The 14276-nt window shown below is 64.8% G+C and overlaps 3 protein-coding genes across 4 annotated transcripts; 2 read left to right on the top strand and 1 right to left on the bottom strand.

Annotated features, from left to right (window-relative positions):
• The first annotated feature begins 1083 nt into the window (after positions 1 to 1083).
• Positions 1084 to 3185, top strand: TSR2 (TSR2 ribosome maturation factor). Of its 2 annotated transcripts, none has more exons than XM_084224131.1 (5): positions 1084 to 1175; positions 1367 to 1457; positions 1559 to 1650; positions 2483 to 2550; positions 3011 to 3185. In XM_084224131.1, the coding sequence occupies exons 1-5, from the start codon at positions 1095 to 1097 to the stop codon at positions 3165 to 3167; spliced, it is 489 nt and encodes a 162-aa protein (XP_084080257.1). In that variant the 5' UTR covers positions 1084 to 1094; the 3' UTR covers positions 3168 to 3185. The 2 variants fall into 2 exon arrangements, with proteins under 2 accessions (XP_084080257.1, XP_084080256.1); XM_084224130.1 differs by having other exon boundaries at positions 2314 to 2550.
• A 407-nt stretch (positions 3186 to 3592) lies between these two features.
• Positions 3593 to 7573, top strand: ZWINT (ZW10 interacting kinetochore protein; the record flags this gene model as incomplete). The annotated part of the gene is made up of 10 exons (XM_084224041.1): positions 3593 to 3625; positions 4115 to 4199; positions 4583 to 4688; positions 5013 to 5179; positions 5318 to 5368; positions 5757 to 5839; positions 6110 to 6281; positions 6513 to 6622; positions 6880 to 7036; positions 7478 to 7573. Exons 1-10 carry the CDS (start codon positions 3597 to 3599, stop codon positions 7571 to 7573), a joined length of 1056 nt encoding a protein of 351 aa, XP_084080167.1. The 5' UTR covers positions 3593 to 3596.
• A 165-nt stretch (positions 7574 to 7738) lies between these two features.
• On the bottom strand, positions 7739 to 14276 carry LOC311164550 (metabotropic glutamate receptor 6-like; the record flags this gene model as incomplete). Its single annotated transcript, XM_084224040.1, has 10 exons — positions 7739 to 7888; positions 8451 to 8842; positions 9223 to 9766; positions 10278 to 10414; positions 10780 to 10977; positions 11386 to 11547; positions 11812 to 11966; positions 12276 to 12411; positions 12681 to 12897; positions 13794 to 14276. 10 exons carry the CDS (start codon positions 14274 to 14276, stop codon positions 7739 to 7741), a joined length of 2574 nt encoding a protein of 857 aa, XP_084080166.1.

Raw genomic sequence — 14276 nt, 5'->3', positions numbered from 1 at the left:
GTTAATTGGGGGGGTCCCCGAAATCTGGGGGGGGTGGAAGCATCCCCCCGGTCCCCCCCCCGCACAGCGGCTGCTCTTCCTGCGGAGGAAGGACTTCCGGGGGCAGCCCCCCCCCCCAAAAGGATGCTACAGGTACGCCCGCCCCCAAGGATGCCATAGGTACCCTCGGGACGCCCTCGTGTGCTATGGGTACCCCCAAAGGATGCTATAGGTACCCCCCAAGTATGCTATAGGTACCCTGAGCCCCCCCCGGGTGCCACAGGTACCCCCCCCAAGGATGCCACAGGTACCTCAGCCCTCCCCCCCCCCGCTGTGGGGCCCCCTATGTATCCTATAGGGGAGGGGTGTGCCCAGGTCTGACCCCTATAGCCCCCTGGACCACCGTAGCCCACCCCCTAAAGCTCCCCTCAGTTCCTGTGTGTCCCCTATAGCCCCCTCCCCATAGAGCCCCCCAGCCCCTATAGCCCCTGTGCCCCCTATACCCTATAGAGACCCCCCAGCCCCTATACCCTATAGAGAGAGCCCCCAGCCCCCAAAGCCCCTGTGCCCCCTATACCTCATAGAGCCCCCCAGCCCCTCTACCCCCTTGCCCCCTATATCCTATAGAGAGAGCCCCCCAGCCCCTATAGCTGGGGGACTCCCAAAGTGCCCCCCAGCCCCTATTACCCGTGTCCCCTATACCCCATGGAGCCCCCTAGAGCTCCTGTGTGCCCTGCACCCCCTACAGTGCCCCCATATCCCCCCTGTGCCATATCCCCCACAGCCCCCTGTGCCCTATATCCCCTCTGTCCCCCATATCCCCCCTCTGCCCCATATCCTCATATCCCTCCTCTGCCCCATATCCCCCCAGCCCCCCCCACAGACCCCAGCCCCCCACGCCCCCACCCTCTCACCCGCCTCACGTGACCACCGCCGGGCGGGGGCTGTCGGGAGCTGTAGTCCCGTCCTGCCTCTGACTGAGGCCACGCCCCTCAACACCACGCCCACGCCTTGCCGCGCCTCTCTCCACCCTCCCATCGGTGACTCGGGGATCGCTCCGTGCCTCGCTCGCTCGCGGATTCGGCGCTCGGCCGCGCCGCCTGCGCAGCGCCGTCATGGCGGCCCCCGGGGTGGAGGCGCGGGCGCTGTTCGCGGAGGGGGTGCGGGCCGTGCTTGGGGGGTGGGCGGCGCTGCAGGTGAGGGGGACACCTGGGGACACCTTGGGGGGGCACTGGGGACAGCTGCGAGCTGTGCTGGAGGGGTGGGCGGCGCTGCAGATGAGGCGGGAGCAGCTTGAGGGGGCTCCGGGGGGCACTTGGGGACACAGAGGGGGCACCCCGGGACCACTGCTAGGTGTCCCCATGTCCCCCCCGGGCTGTCCCCGCAGCTGGCGGTGGCGCAGGGCTTCGGGGGGCCGCAGGGTCCCGAAAAGGCCGCGTGGCTCAGCTCGGCGCTGCTCGACTTCTTCACGCAGAACGGTGCGTGCTGCCCCTCCTCCAGCCGGGGGGGAGGGAGGGTCCGGGGGGGGAGGGGCAGAGGTGACACCCCCCGAGGTGACACCCCACTGTCCCCCCCCCAGCTGACCTAGAGCAGGAGGAGGTGGAGGATTTCCTGGCCGAAGTGATGGACAACGAGTTCGACACGGTGGTGGAGGACGGCAGCCTGCAGCAGGTGGGCTCCCAGTACGGACCAGTATGGACCAGTATGGAGCAGTGTGCTCCCAGCAGCTGGCCAGACTCTCCCCGGCACTCCCAGTACAGCCCAGTTTGTCCTCGGGCTGCTCTCTGCATCTTTTAGAGGCCTTTGTCCCCTCCTGGTACCCTTGGTCCCTTCCCAGGTGCTCCCAGTATAAACCAGTATGGACAAGGATGTTGCCAGTAGCCACTCCCACTTCATCCCAGTCCATCCCCAGGCTGTTTCCATCATCTTTTACTGCTCACAGAGCCGCCCAGTATAGACCAGTATGTCCTCAGTGCTCTTTTACTTCCTCCCAGTCCATCCCAGTCCCACACATTGCCCCTCAGCACCCCCCACAGCCATCCCAGTCCATCCCAGTACATCCCAGTCCCACACATCGCCTCTCAGCTCCCCCCACAGCCATCCCAGTCCATCCCAGTACATCCCAGTCCCACACATCGCCTCTCAGCTCCCCCCACAGCCATCCCAGTCCATCCCAGTCCCTCGCCAGTGGTTTCCAGTCCATCCCAATGCTCCCCCAGTGGTTCCCAGTCCATCCCAGTGCCCCCCCAGTGGTTCCCAATCCATCCTAGTGCCCCTGCAGTGTTTCCCAGTCCATCCCAGTGGTTCCCAGTCCATCCCAGTGTCCCCCTGCAGGTGAGCCGGGAGCTGGTGACCCTTTTTGCCCGGGCGCGGGGGGGGGACGTTGGGGGTGTGGGGGCGGCCCTGGGGGCTCTGGCCCGGCGTGGCCCTGCCCTGGCCGCCGCCCTGGCCACCGCCCGCCCGGGGGGAGACCCCCAGAGCCCCTCCGGGACCCCCCCCACAGCCCCCCGGAGCCCCCCAGAGCGAGGGGAGGAGGAGGAAGAGGAGGAGAGCAGCGAGGAAGAAGAGGAGGTGAGGGGTGACATCATTGGGATGATGTCATGGGGAGCTGATGATGTCATTGCTTGAGAGCCAATTGGATTGGGAGGATGCTGATGATGTCATCAAATGGGGTGGTGAATGTGGTGATGATGTCATGGGGTGTAACCCTGAGGGGGATACTGATGATGTAATTAAATTGGGGGGTGGTGACTCCCCAGGACCCCCAAGTGAAGACGGGCTAGGGGGATGATGATGTCATTCCTGATGATATCATTAAGTCCTGATGATGTCATCACATGGGGGGAAACAGGGATGGGGGTGGGGCAGTGATGGTGTCACCAAATTTAGGGAGAGGGACCCCAGGACCCCTGTGATGGAAGTAGAGGGGCACTGATGATGTCACTGGGGGGGGTGTGGCACTGATTACATCACTGGGGGGAGGTCATACTGATGACATCATTGTCCATCCCCCTTCGTTCTATCCCCCCAGGCCATGGAGTGCGGGACACCCCCACCCCCCTCGGACGGCTGGACCGTGGTGCAGCGGCGGCGGCGGCGATGATGGGGGGAGGGGTGTCCTGTGTGTTCCCCCCCCAGTTTGGGGGACACCCCTCCCCCACCCTGCTCCCCAAACTGGGGGGGAATAAAGGCCCCTCCCCCCATGGGGGTGTGGGAAGACGAGTAGTGTCATTATTGGAGGGAGAGGCCGCTTGGAGAGCCCCTGGCCCCTCTGCGGGCCCCACTGCGACCCCAGCGCTCCTTCCCAGTACAACCCGGTCCCTCCCAGTATAACCTGGGCCCTCCCAGTGCCCTCGCCCAGCCCCGCCCATCATGGCGGCCGCTCTGAGGGGCTCCAGGGCAGTGAGGGGCGTGGCTTTCTCACCGCGCATTGTGATTGGCTGCACTTTGCATCAGTGGGAACGCCGTTCGCCCTTCCCGCGCGGTGATTGGTTGGCGAGAGCGGAGGCGAGCGGCGATTGGTCAGCTAGACTCAAACTGGGTGGGTGCGGGCGGTGATTGGTCTCCGCCGTTCGGGTGGGCGGAGCGAGGCGGGAGAGCGGGAAGCCGCGGCGGGGATGGCGGCGCGGCTGGAGCGCGCGAGGGGGTGAGCGCGCGACCCCCACCCCAGGCGGGAACCCCTGAGGGCTGCCCGGCCGCCATCTTGGCTCGGGGGCGTCGGGGGCGGCCCCCACCACCCTGCGGGGGCCTCGGGGGGTTCACCGGGTGCCATTGGGGTCCATGGGGTCACCCTCTCATCCTCATTGGGGTCCCTGGGGGGTGACCGGGTCCTTACGAGCTCTTTTACTTCCTGCTAGTGTGGTTCTGGGGTGACGCCCAGCCCCACACGGGGCACTGCAGTGTGTCCGTGCCCTCACGTATCCTGAGGGCTCCGGGGAAGGGGGGGGAGTCGCCGAGGGGGTCTTCTCATCCCCACGGGCGTCCCCGGGACCCCACGCGTGTCCGAGGAGCGTACCCGGTTGTCTCCATGTCCCCATTCGTGTCACTGCGGGGTATCGGGGGGATCTTCTCGTTCCTGGAGGGGTCTGGGGGGTGTCCCCTCCATCCCCACCCGTGTCCCTACGCGTGTCCCCAGGGCGCTGGCAGCGCTCGAGGCCGCCCTGGCTTTGGAGGAGGAGGAGGGTGATGTCCCCACCCGGGTCCTGGTGGAACATCAAATGGTGAGACCCCAAAACTGCCCCACAGCACCTCAGAATAGACCTGCAGCACCCACGTCTGCCCCACAGCTGTCCCTGGCCTCTGCATTTGCCCCACAACACCCCCATATCTGCCCGAAAATTACTTCTGAGCCCCCTAAGTTTCTCACAGCCACCCTATCTGACCTTGATTCTTTTTGTGACTCCCATATTTATCCCCTAAATCTTCTCAACTGCTCTACTTTCTGTTATTCTCTCTGCCCCCTTGTTTTCCTCAAAAAATTCTCCTTTGTTCCCCCCCCCTCCACACCCCATTTTTCCCCTACACCTCTAACACCTGCTCCATTATGTCCCCCAAACCCCTTGGCACCCCAAATCTCTTCTGACACCCCAAACCTGCCTCCCAGGACACCCGGAGGAAGCAGAAGCTGCTCCTGTCCCAGCTCCGTGTGCTGAAGCTGCTCCTGGGGGTCATCGAGAACCCGGGGCTGCCCCCGGCCCCCACCAACCTGCGTGAGCCCCCAGACTGAACCCCAAAATCCCCTGAGCCCCTAAACTGAACCCAGAGCTGCCCTCAGCCTGAGCTCCCCAAACTCCTGGGTTGACCCTGAACCCCAAAACCCCTTGACCCACCTTGTCCACTTTGGGGGTTCCTGGGTCCCCTTTGGGGAGGGAGCTCAAGGGATATTTGGGAATTCCCATACATCTGAGTCCTATTTAGGGCTTCCTGGGTCCAGTTTGGGAGTTCCTGGCACCCCTTTCGGAGGGATTGGAGATTCCCAGGTCCCTTTTGGGGTCCCTCCCATTTTGGGGGGGCTGATGTGGGGCTCCCCCCAGGCGAGGCGACGGCGCAGGCTCGGGGGCGTTGGCGGGAGCTGAAGGCGAAGTATGGGGGGGCCCTGGGGGCCCTGGAGGAGGCCATGCCCCCCGCCCTGGCCCAGCTGCACCGGGGCCAGCAGCTGCTGCAGCGAGGGAAGGCAGCCTTGGGAGCACGGCTGGAACAGGTACGGGGGTCCCAGGGGGGCTGGGGGGCCCTGGGGGATCCCAGGGGTGCTGGGGGGATGGGGGTCCCTGGGAGGCTGGGGGCACAATGTGGATCTTGGGGGTCCCATGGGTGCTGTCTCTCCCTCTCTCCCCCCCAGCAAGAAGAGCTGAAGGTGAAGGTGCGTGAGGCCGCGGAGAGACGGGACCAGGTGAGACTGGGGGGACGCTCTTTGGGGTCCCCCTGCCCTCTGGGGGCTTCTGGGGGGGTCCCACTTACTTTGGAGTGCCCTTGCCCACGGTGGGATCTAATCTGGGATTCCTTCTCACATCGGGTCTTAGCTCCTTTTCCCCTTTTTGGGGTCTACCCCCAATTTGGGATCACTTTCCTCTGCAGTCTAGGGTCTTTTTCTCCCCAAATTTGGGATCTTTTCCCTTCCTAATTGGAGTTTGTCTCTCCCAGTTTAGGGTCTCCTTCCCCCTGAAGTTGGGGTCTCATTCTCCACTAGTCTGAGATATTTCCCCCCCCAAATGTGGGGTCTCTTTCCCCTCTAATCTGGGGTCTTTTCTCCCCAATTTGGGGTCTCTTTCTCCCCCCAGCTGCTCCGGCGGGTTCAGGAGCGGCGCCTGCAGCGGCTCGGCCGGCAGGAGGCGCTGCAGGGACTGCGGGAGACAGCGGCCCGGTGAGGGGACAGGGGAGGGGTGGGGACAGTGGGGACAGGTGAAGGGGTCACGGGAAACCACAGGTGGGGAGGGTTGGGTGTGGAGGTGGGAGCCCTGGGATTTTGAGGGGTCTTGAGACGGACCCAGGAGTTTGGGGGGCCTCCATTGTGGGGGAGAGCCCTGGAAGGGACCCAGTGGGGGTCCAGGTGTCCAGGTAGAGCTCCGGGAATAGTGGGAAGGACCCGGCGGGTAATCGTGTCCCCTCCACTCACGACTGTCATTTCCTTCAGGGTGGAGGCCTCATGCCAGCTGTACCAGACCCTGGCAGGGGTTCAGGTGCTGCCCCCCTCCCCAGGGACCCCAGGGCTGGAGATGGAGCTGGGACCCCCTCCCGGGGGCTCCTCCCATTCCCTGCCCTCCCTTCACCTGTCCCTCACCCCCAGCGGTGGGGTCCAGCTGCAGGTGAGTGGCTTAGGGGTGATTTTGGGGGGGCTGGGGAAGATTTGGGGCCTTGGGGTGGGGGGAATTGGGGGCTGAGAGGGGCACTGGGAGGGCTTGGGGCAGATTTATGGGAGCACTTGGAGAGCTGGGGCAGGGGGGGAATTTTTGGGGGTCAGGAGGTCTGTGGGGATGCACTTGGGGGTCGGTTCTCGGTGATTTTAGGGACTCATCACCTCCTCCTTTTCCCCCCAGGAGCCACCCCTAGGCCTGCCCCCTCCCCTGGGCCCGGGGCTGCTGGAGCTGCAGCTGCGCTGCTGGGAGAGCTGGAGCCTCTGGGCAGAGGTGACACACCTGAGGAACAGGTGAGTGGGCAGGGTGGGGCTTTGAGGGGGGTGGGGGAGCAGTTGGGGGGTCTTTGGGGTAGGTGTGACGGGTCTAGGGGGTAACTGGGACGGGTAGGGGCATTTAGGAGGTTAATTCGGGTGGGCTGTGGGAGAGGTTGGGAGGTTTTTGTATAAGGTCAGGGAGTTTTTGGAGCAGTTCTGAGGGGCTTTGGGGTAATTGCCAGGGTGGGGGGTTAACTGGGGGGCTCACCTCAAACCCCGTGGTGATCCCCCAGGTTCGCCCTGGACTGGCAGCCGGAGTTGGGGCTCCTGCAGGTCCTGGGGGGCCCCCGGGGCGCCCAGACCCTCTGGACACTGCAGCTGGAACCAGGGTACCCCCAGAGTGGGGGGGTGCGACTGCTGCCCCCCCCAAAGGGGGCGCCCCCCATCCCTGTGAGTCCTTTGGGGGTGTCCTGGGAGAGTTTGGGCATCCCTCAGAGGGTATTTGGGGGTCTGTGGGGCAGGTTTAGGGCTCCAGGGGCAATTTGAGGGTCCCTGGGGGTAAGTTGGGGGTCGTGGGGAGCACCTGGGGAGGCTGAGGGCAATTTTGGGGTTCCCAACAGTACTGGGGGGTGCCTGGAAGTTGTTTGGGAGTCCTGGGGGGGCACTTGGGGGTCACTGAGGGCAATTTTGGGGGTCCCAGACACAGTGGGAGATCCTGGGGGTGGTGTGGGGGAGGGGGAGGGGATCACTTGGGAGTCACTGAGGACAATTTGGGGGGGTTCCAGAGGCATCCCTGGGATGGTTTTAGGGCTCCTAGTGGGTTTGGGGTGGCTCTCAAGGGGGCACGGGGGGGTCCTGGGAGTGACTCCCAAACCCCCTTTTCCTCCACAGGCACCCCCAGACCCCCCCACTCTGACACGGTGGCTGGAGATGCTGGTGGGGGGGGTCCCTGAAAACGGGGGATCCCCCTCTATCCCCCCACCATAAAAAACCCCACTGTACCCCAATAAACTAACGGCCACCCCTTCTCCAGCTCTGTCTCACCCCAAAAAAAACCCATTTCTGGGGGTTTGCAGGAGCAGCTTTATTGTGGGGAGGGGGCTCTGGGGGTCGGGGGTTTTGGGGTGCCGGGGGTCCCCAATCCGGGGGTCCCTACGGGGGGGGGTCGGCACCGCGCCGCTTGGGCTGGTTGCGCTCGGGGTGCAGCAGGATCACGTAGACCTTGGGGGCGTAGAGGAGCCCCAGCGGCACCGAGGCCGACAGCGACATGGACACCGTCAGCGTGGCCGTCTGCACGTGTACCTGCACCCCAAAAACGGTACCCCAAAATCCCACTGACCCCAAAATCCTCCATCCCAAATCCCACTCATCCCCCTCTCCAAACCCAGCAATTCCCAACCCAACTGTGCCGAGGGCTCATGGGCACCGTCAGCGTGGCCGTCTGCATGTGCACCTGCACCCCAAAATGGTACCCCAGAATCCCACTGACCCCAAAAACGGGCATCCCCAAATACCACTGATGGTTAAATCACATTGTCCCCCAAAACAGGGACATCCCCCCCAGGGGACCTCTAAATACCCTTAGGGACCTCCCAAATCCCCCTCCTCACCCTTTCTGCCAGCTGGGCAGTGCCAAAGTTGGGCCTGAAGGCGAACCAGACCACAATGTGCCCACAGTGAACCCCCAAATACCCCCAGGAGCCCCAAACCTCCCTCCCACCCTCTCTGCTGACTGGGTGGTGCCAAATAAGATGGCCTAAAAACAAACCTGACCACGTGTGCCTGCAGTGATCCCCCAAATACCCCCAGAGACCTCCCAGGGACCCCCCAAATACCCCCAGGAGCCCCAAACCCTCCTCCTCACCCTCTCTGCCGACTGGGCGGCGCCGAAGAAGATGGGTCCGAAGGCGAGCCACACCACGCAGGTGGTGTACATGGCGAAGCCGATGGGCTTGGCCTCGTTGAAGGTCTCGGGGACGCCGCGCGCTTTGACGGCGTACACGGTGCAGGTGAGCATCAGCAGCAGGGCGTAGGCCAGGCAGGCCAGCGTGGCCCCCTCGGCCATGTCGCAGCGCAGGACCCCCCGCGCCGCCTCGGGGTCGGGGGTCCGGCCCATCTCGTAGTCGATGAGAGCGTGGGGTGGCCGGACCAGCAGCCAGGTGGCCGCGGCCACCAGCTGCAGCCCGCTGAGCGTGAAGGTGATGACCAGCTGCGAGGTGGGGCTGATGAAGCGTGGCGGTGTCACCGAGCGCTTCCCTGGGGGTTACGGTGGGTTAGGGGGGGACTTCTGGCACCCCTAGAGCTCGCCTGCCCTCAAGGGCTGGGGGTAGGGGTACCCCATGTCCCTCAGCCTGATTTGGAACCCCAACACTTTTGGAGGCCCTGGAAGTCACCTCCCTTGGGGACAGGGCTGGTCTTGGTGAGGAGCACAGGGTGGGGACCCTGTCCCATGTCCCTCATGCAGCCCCTCACCCCCGGCTCCCACCCGCCCGCCAGTGCCCCTCACCTGTCTTCCCACCCCAGTGTGCCCTTGTACCCCTCACCTTGCTCAAACATGTGACAATGGAGTTGGTCTTGATGAGATCATGACGTGGGTGAGATCCCAGCCCCTCACCCTGTGCCCCCCAGCCCCTCACCCTGCTCGAAGATGCGGTAGATGCGGTTGGTCTTGGTCAGCAGTGCAGCATAGGTCAGGCTCATGCCCATGCCCAGGAAGAGTCGCCGCAGGGCGCAGACCCCCACGCCGGGCTCGGCCACCATGAGGAAGGTGATGGCGTAGACCAGGGCGATGCCAGCCAGCAGGACGTAGCTCAGCTCGCGCCCCGACGCTTTGACGATCGGCGTCTCGTGGTGCCGCACGAAGGTGGCCAGCACGAAGGCGGTGGCCATCAGCCCCAGCGTGGCCAGGGCCAGCGGGACGGCGGCGCAGGGGTCACCCCAGCTCAGGCGCAGCACAGGTGTGGGGCGGCAGGCGGTGCGGTTGGGCGTGGGGCGCAGGTGAGGGGCGCAGGGCAGGCAGGTGAGCAGGTCAGCCCGGTACTGGTAGCCCCCGCAGAGCTCGCAGTGCCAGCAGCACGGAACCCCCTTCACCGGCTTCTTGCGCTCGCCGGGACCGCACGGCAGGCTGCACACCGAGGGCGGCGGTGACGATGAGTTGGAGCCCCAGGCCATGGCGTCCTCCTGGTGGGGGGACGGTCAGGGACACCCTAGGAACACCCCAAACCTCCCCAGGGACACCTTGAACACCCTATGGACATCTCAACCCTTCATGGGCACCTCGTGGATCCCCCAAACCCTCCATGGACACCCCAAATACCCCAGGGACACCCTGAACACCCTATGGAAAACCCAAACATCCCCCCATGGACACCCGAAACCTCCTCAGGGGCACCCAAACACTTCCCACAGGCACACCCCATGGTTCCCCCAAACCCTCCATGGACACCCCTGAGGACACCCAAAACCTCCTCATGGACCCTCCCAAACCCCCCATGGACACCCCAAACCTCCACAGGGGCACCCTAAACACCCCCCACAGGCACCCCATGGTTCCCCCAAACCCCCCATGGACACCAAGCCAGGGGGAACAGAGCATCCCCCACCCAGTACCCCCAGTTGGCCACTGGGATCCCCCCGGCCGACCCTGGGGGGCATCCCTGGGCTCTGGGGGCCTCGGGGGTCCCAGACCCACCTGTAGGTGCAGCCCCTGCACCCACTGCCCCACAGCCCGGTAGGCCCCGGTGCCGTTGCCCCCCTGGAACTGGAAGATGTCGTAGCGTCCGGGGGCATCCCCGTTCTCATTGAAGGACACCGGCGTCCCCGCACTGCCTGCGCACCAGTATGGACCAGTATAAACCAGTAACCACCAGTATAGATCAGGGACACCCCCTGCCACCCCGCAGGAAAGGTCAGTGACCTCCCAGCCCCAGTGTGCCCCCAGTACAAGGCAAACCAGTGATCCCAGTATGGTTACCAGTGCACCCATCCCCATCCCACTGCCCCACAGTGGCTCCCAGTACGTCCTAGTATGGTCTCAAGTGCTCCCATGCCTCTCCCGGTTCCCCCCAGTACATCCCAGTGCCTCCCAATATATCCCAAAGCCTCCCAGTAACTCCCAGTACGGTCTCCAGTGCCCCCAGCTTCCTCCCAGTGCCCCCTCCCCATATCCCAGTAGCTCCCAGTGCCCCCAGTACCGTTGAAGGCCACCCTGCGGATGTGGGTGAGCAGGCGGCGCCCGTCGGGGGGGTCCATGTGGGCACAGAGCCCCCCGCCCGGGCAGGCCTCGCCCAGCATCGAGTGCAGCCCATGGGCCATGGCCAGCACGGCGTCGATGACGAACTGCACCTTCCCCTCCTGCTCGTAGGGCGAGTCCCGCCCGATGCGCTCCCGCCCTGGGGGACCCCAAATGAGCACCCTAAATCCTCCATGGGCACCCCAAACCTGCCAGGGATACCCTAAACCTCCCATGGACTCCACACCTTCCCCTTCTGCTCATAGGGTGAGTCCCACCTGATGTGCTCCCACACTGGAGACCCCAAATGGGCACCCTAAACCTGCCAGGGACACCCTAAACTTAACCTGTGGGGTCTCTGTGGGGCAGGGTACTGGTGGGGTCCCTATGGGGTCCCTATATGATCTCTATTTGGTTCCTGTGGGGTCTCTGGGGCAGGGTCCCTATGGGGTCCTTATAGGTCAGGGTACTTATGGGGTCCCTGTGGGGCAGGGTACCTGTGGGGTCTCTATGGGGTCTCTGTGAGGTCTCTATGGGGTCCCTATGGGGTCCCTGTGGGGCAGGGTACCTGTGCACTTGCGCACGGGTGTGCCGGGTGCCCCCGCGGGGTCTCCGTGGGGCGCGGTGCCGTGGGGCAGGCGGCAGTTGAAGTCGTCCTCCCAGAACTCGTGGAACCAGAGGTTGCGGCGGTTGTTCTCCAGAGAGCGCGACGTGAAGTACTCGTCAAAGCCTGGAGGAGCACGGGGACACCGCGGGGTCAGGGGGACCCCACAGAATCCTGGAGTGTCCCATCAACCCCCCAGAATGCCCCCAAAACCTTCAGGTCTCTCCCCAAACCCCCTAAGAGCCCCTCTGGAGCCCCCAAACCCACCCCAGAGCCCCCCCAGAACCCCTTCAGCAATCTCCAGTCTCCCCCAGCCCATCCTAGTTTGCCTCAGTCCCCCCTAATAACCCCCCAGTCCCTCCCAGTGCCCCCAGTGCCCCCGGTGCTCACCGGGCACCGAGGCTCGTTTGGGCAGGATGGTGATGGCCCCGTGTGCCGCGTCCTCCAGGCCCTGCACCGGCGCCATCTTGGCCCCCCAGCTGTCCGAGCCCACCCACGAGAAGTGGCCGGACAGGTTGGCCAGCGTGGCGGCCTCCAGCACCCGCCTGCGGGGACAGGCACGGCTACTGGGCAAACTGGGAGGGACTGGGGGCCACTGGGATGGACTCAGGGGGACTGGGAGGTAACTGGGAGGGACTGGAATGGGTTGGGCGCGTACTGGGATGAACAATGGAGGCTCCTGGGATGGACTGTGAAGGACTGGGAGGGGATGTGGATGGACTGAAAGGACTGGGAGGCCACTTGGTGGGACTGGGGAGCTACTGGGAGGGAACCTAACTGGACTGGGATGAACTCCAGCAGGCTGAGGAGTGCTGGAGAGGGACTGGGGCAGGACTGGGGTGCACTGGTCTCACCGGATGTCGTCCTCGTTGGCAAAGAGCACGACCCCGCGCGCAGTCGACGTCTCCATCAGGCGCCCGATGACCTTGGCGAACTCCCCCGGCTTCGGCTCCCGTGGGATCTTGATGGACTGGGCGATGCACAGGCCCCCTGCCCCAGTATAGACCAGCATAAACCAGTACGGACCGGCATGGATAGGTAACACCCTCCCTGCCCAGGCCTCAGAACCTCCCCCTTCCCTGCAGAGTCCACCCTCCCAGTACATCCCAGTATGGCCCAGTGGCTCCCAGTATAACCCAGTGCCCCTCCCAGTGCTCCCAGTGTCCAAGTATAACCCAGTACAACCCAGTATAACCCAGTACAACCCAGTATAACCCAGTATAACCCAGTACAGCCCAGTACAACCCAGTACAGCCCACCGGCCTCGCGGGAGCTCTGCACGAAGGCCTCGACGCCGCTCTCGCCGTAGTTGCCCTCGGAGGCCAGCGTGCTGACGTAGCTCCAGCCCAGCGCCCGCACCACGGCCACCATGGCCTGCGCCTGGTACGAGTCCGGCGGCACCACCCGCGAGAAGAACTCGTAACGCCCCGGGTCCGACAGCTCGGGGGCCGTGGAGGCATAGCTGATCTGGGGGATCTGGGGAGACGGGGACGTGTCAGGGACAGGGGGACACTGGGGACGTGTCAGGGACATTGGGGGTTTGGGGGCATCCTGGGGTCATGGAGAGATTGGGGTGAGGCACCATGGGGGGGCCAGTGTGGAGCTGTTGATGTAGGAGGGGTCTGGGGAGACACCGGGGACATTGGGGAGAGTGAGGGGACATGGCAGACAGAGGGGTGTGAGCAGGCATGGGGGGCTCAGCCCTGGGACTGGGGACAAGGGGGACATCAGGGACAAGCGGGGGGAGACCTGGGTGACACCCAGGGGACCTGTGGGACCCCCCCTTCCCTGTCCCTGTCCCTAATCCCCCCTAATCCCCCTGGGCCATTTGCTGCCATCCCAGGGGATTGTGGGTAACACCCAGGGGGGAGGGGGGGAAGGTTCTGGAAGGGACCCGGGAGGGTGGGGGGGAGGTCAGAGGGGGACCAGGTGTCCAGGCCCCCCCACAGGGAGCGCACACCATGAGGACACTGTGGAGACAGTGCTGTCCCATGTCCCCTCAGGGTCCCACCAGCCAAAACATCCCCCACATTCCCCCAAATATCCCCAACACCCCCCCCCAATGTCCCCAAACACCCCCAGTGACCACAAAGAGCTGCTGGACATTGGCTGCCATGATGCTAACGGAGCTGGCAGAGGCACCAATGTCCCCCTATGTCCCTAATGTCCCTCCATGTCCCCAACACCCCCAGCTCCCCCCAACCCACCGCAAACAGCCGCAGCATGTTAGCAACCATGATCGACACGGAGCTGGCAGACACCAATACCCCTCCATGTCCCCAGTGCCCCGCCATGTCCCCAATGCCCCTCCATGTTCCCATTGTCCCTCCATGTCCCCAAACCCCCAATGCCCCCAAATCCCCCCAACCCACCGCAAAGAGCCGCAGCACATTGGCCACCATGATGGACACGGAGCTGGCAGACGCCCCGATGACCCCAACCAGGCGCTCGGGCGGGGGCCGGCGCGGGGCCGACCCGTCGGGGCAGCTGCCCTCGCCCCCCTCGGGGGGCAGGAGGCTGCGCACGAAGCTCAGCGCCTGCTCCAGGGCGTAGGTGTCCCTGGAGCAGGTGTCGAGGATGCGGGCGCCCAGCGTCAGGTTGGGCAGCACGCGCGGGTCGCCGTTGACGCGGTCCAGCGCGTACAGCATGGCCTCCAGCCGGTGGATGCCCTTCTCCTTCTTGACCGGCCCGCAGGGCACCCCGGCGGGGCCGCGGGCGTGCACCGGGAACAGCCCCCCCAGAGTCAGGTCACCCTCCAGACGGATGGCGTGGGGCTGGGTGGGCGCCGGGGGGCAGCGGCACGGCGGGCACAGGGACAGCAGGGCCACCAGCAGGGCCACCAGCGGGGCGGGCAT

The sequence above is a fragment of the Fringilla coelebs genome (genome assembly GCF_963513975.1).
Source record: "Fringilla coelebs genome assembly, chromosome: 33".
NCBI lineage: Eukaryota > Metazoa > Chordata > Aves > Passeriformes > Fringillidae > Fringilla > Fringilla coelebs.
This window is presented reverse-complemented; position numbering and strand designations above follow the sequence as displayed.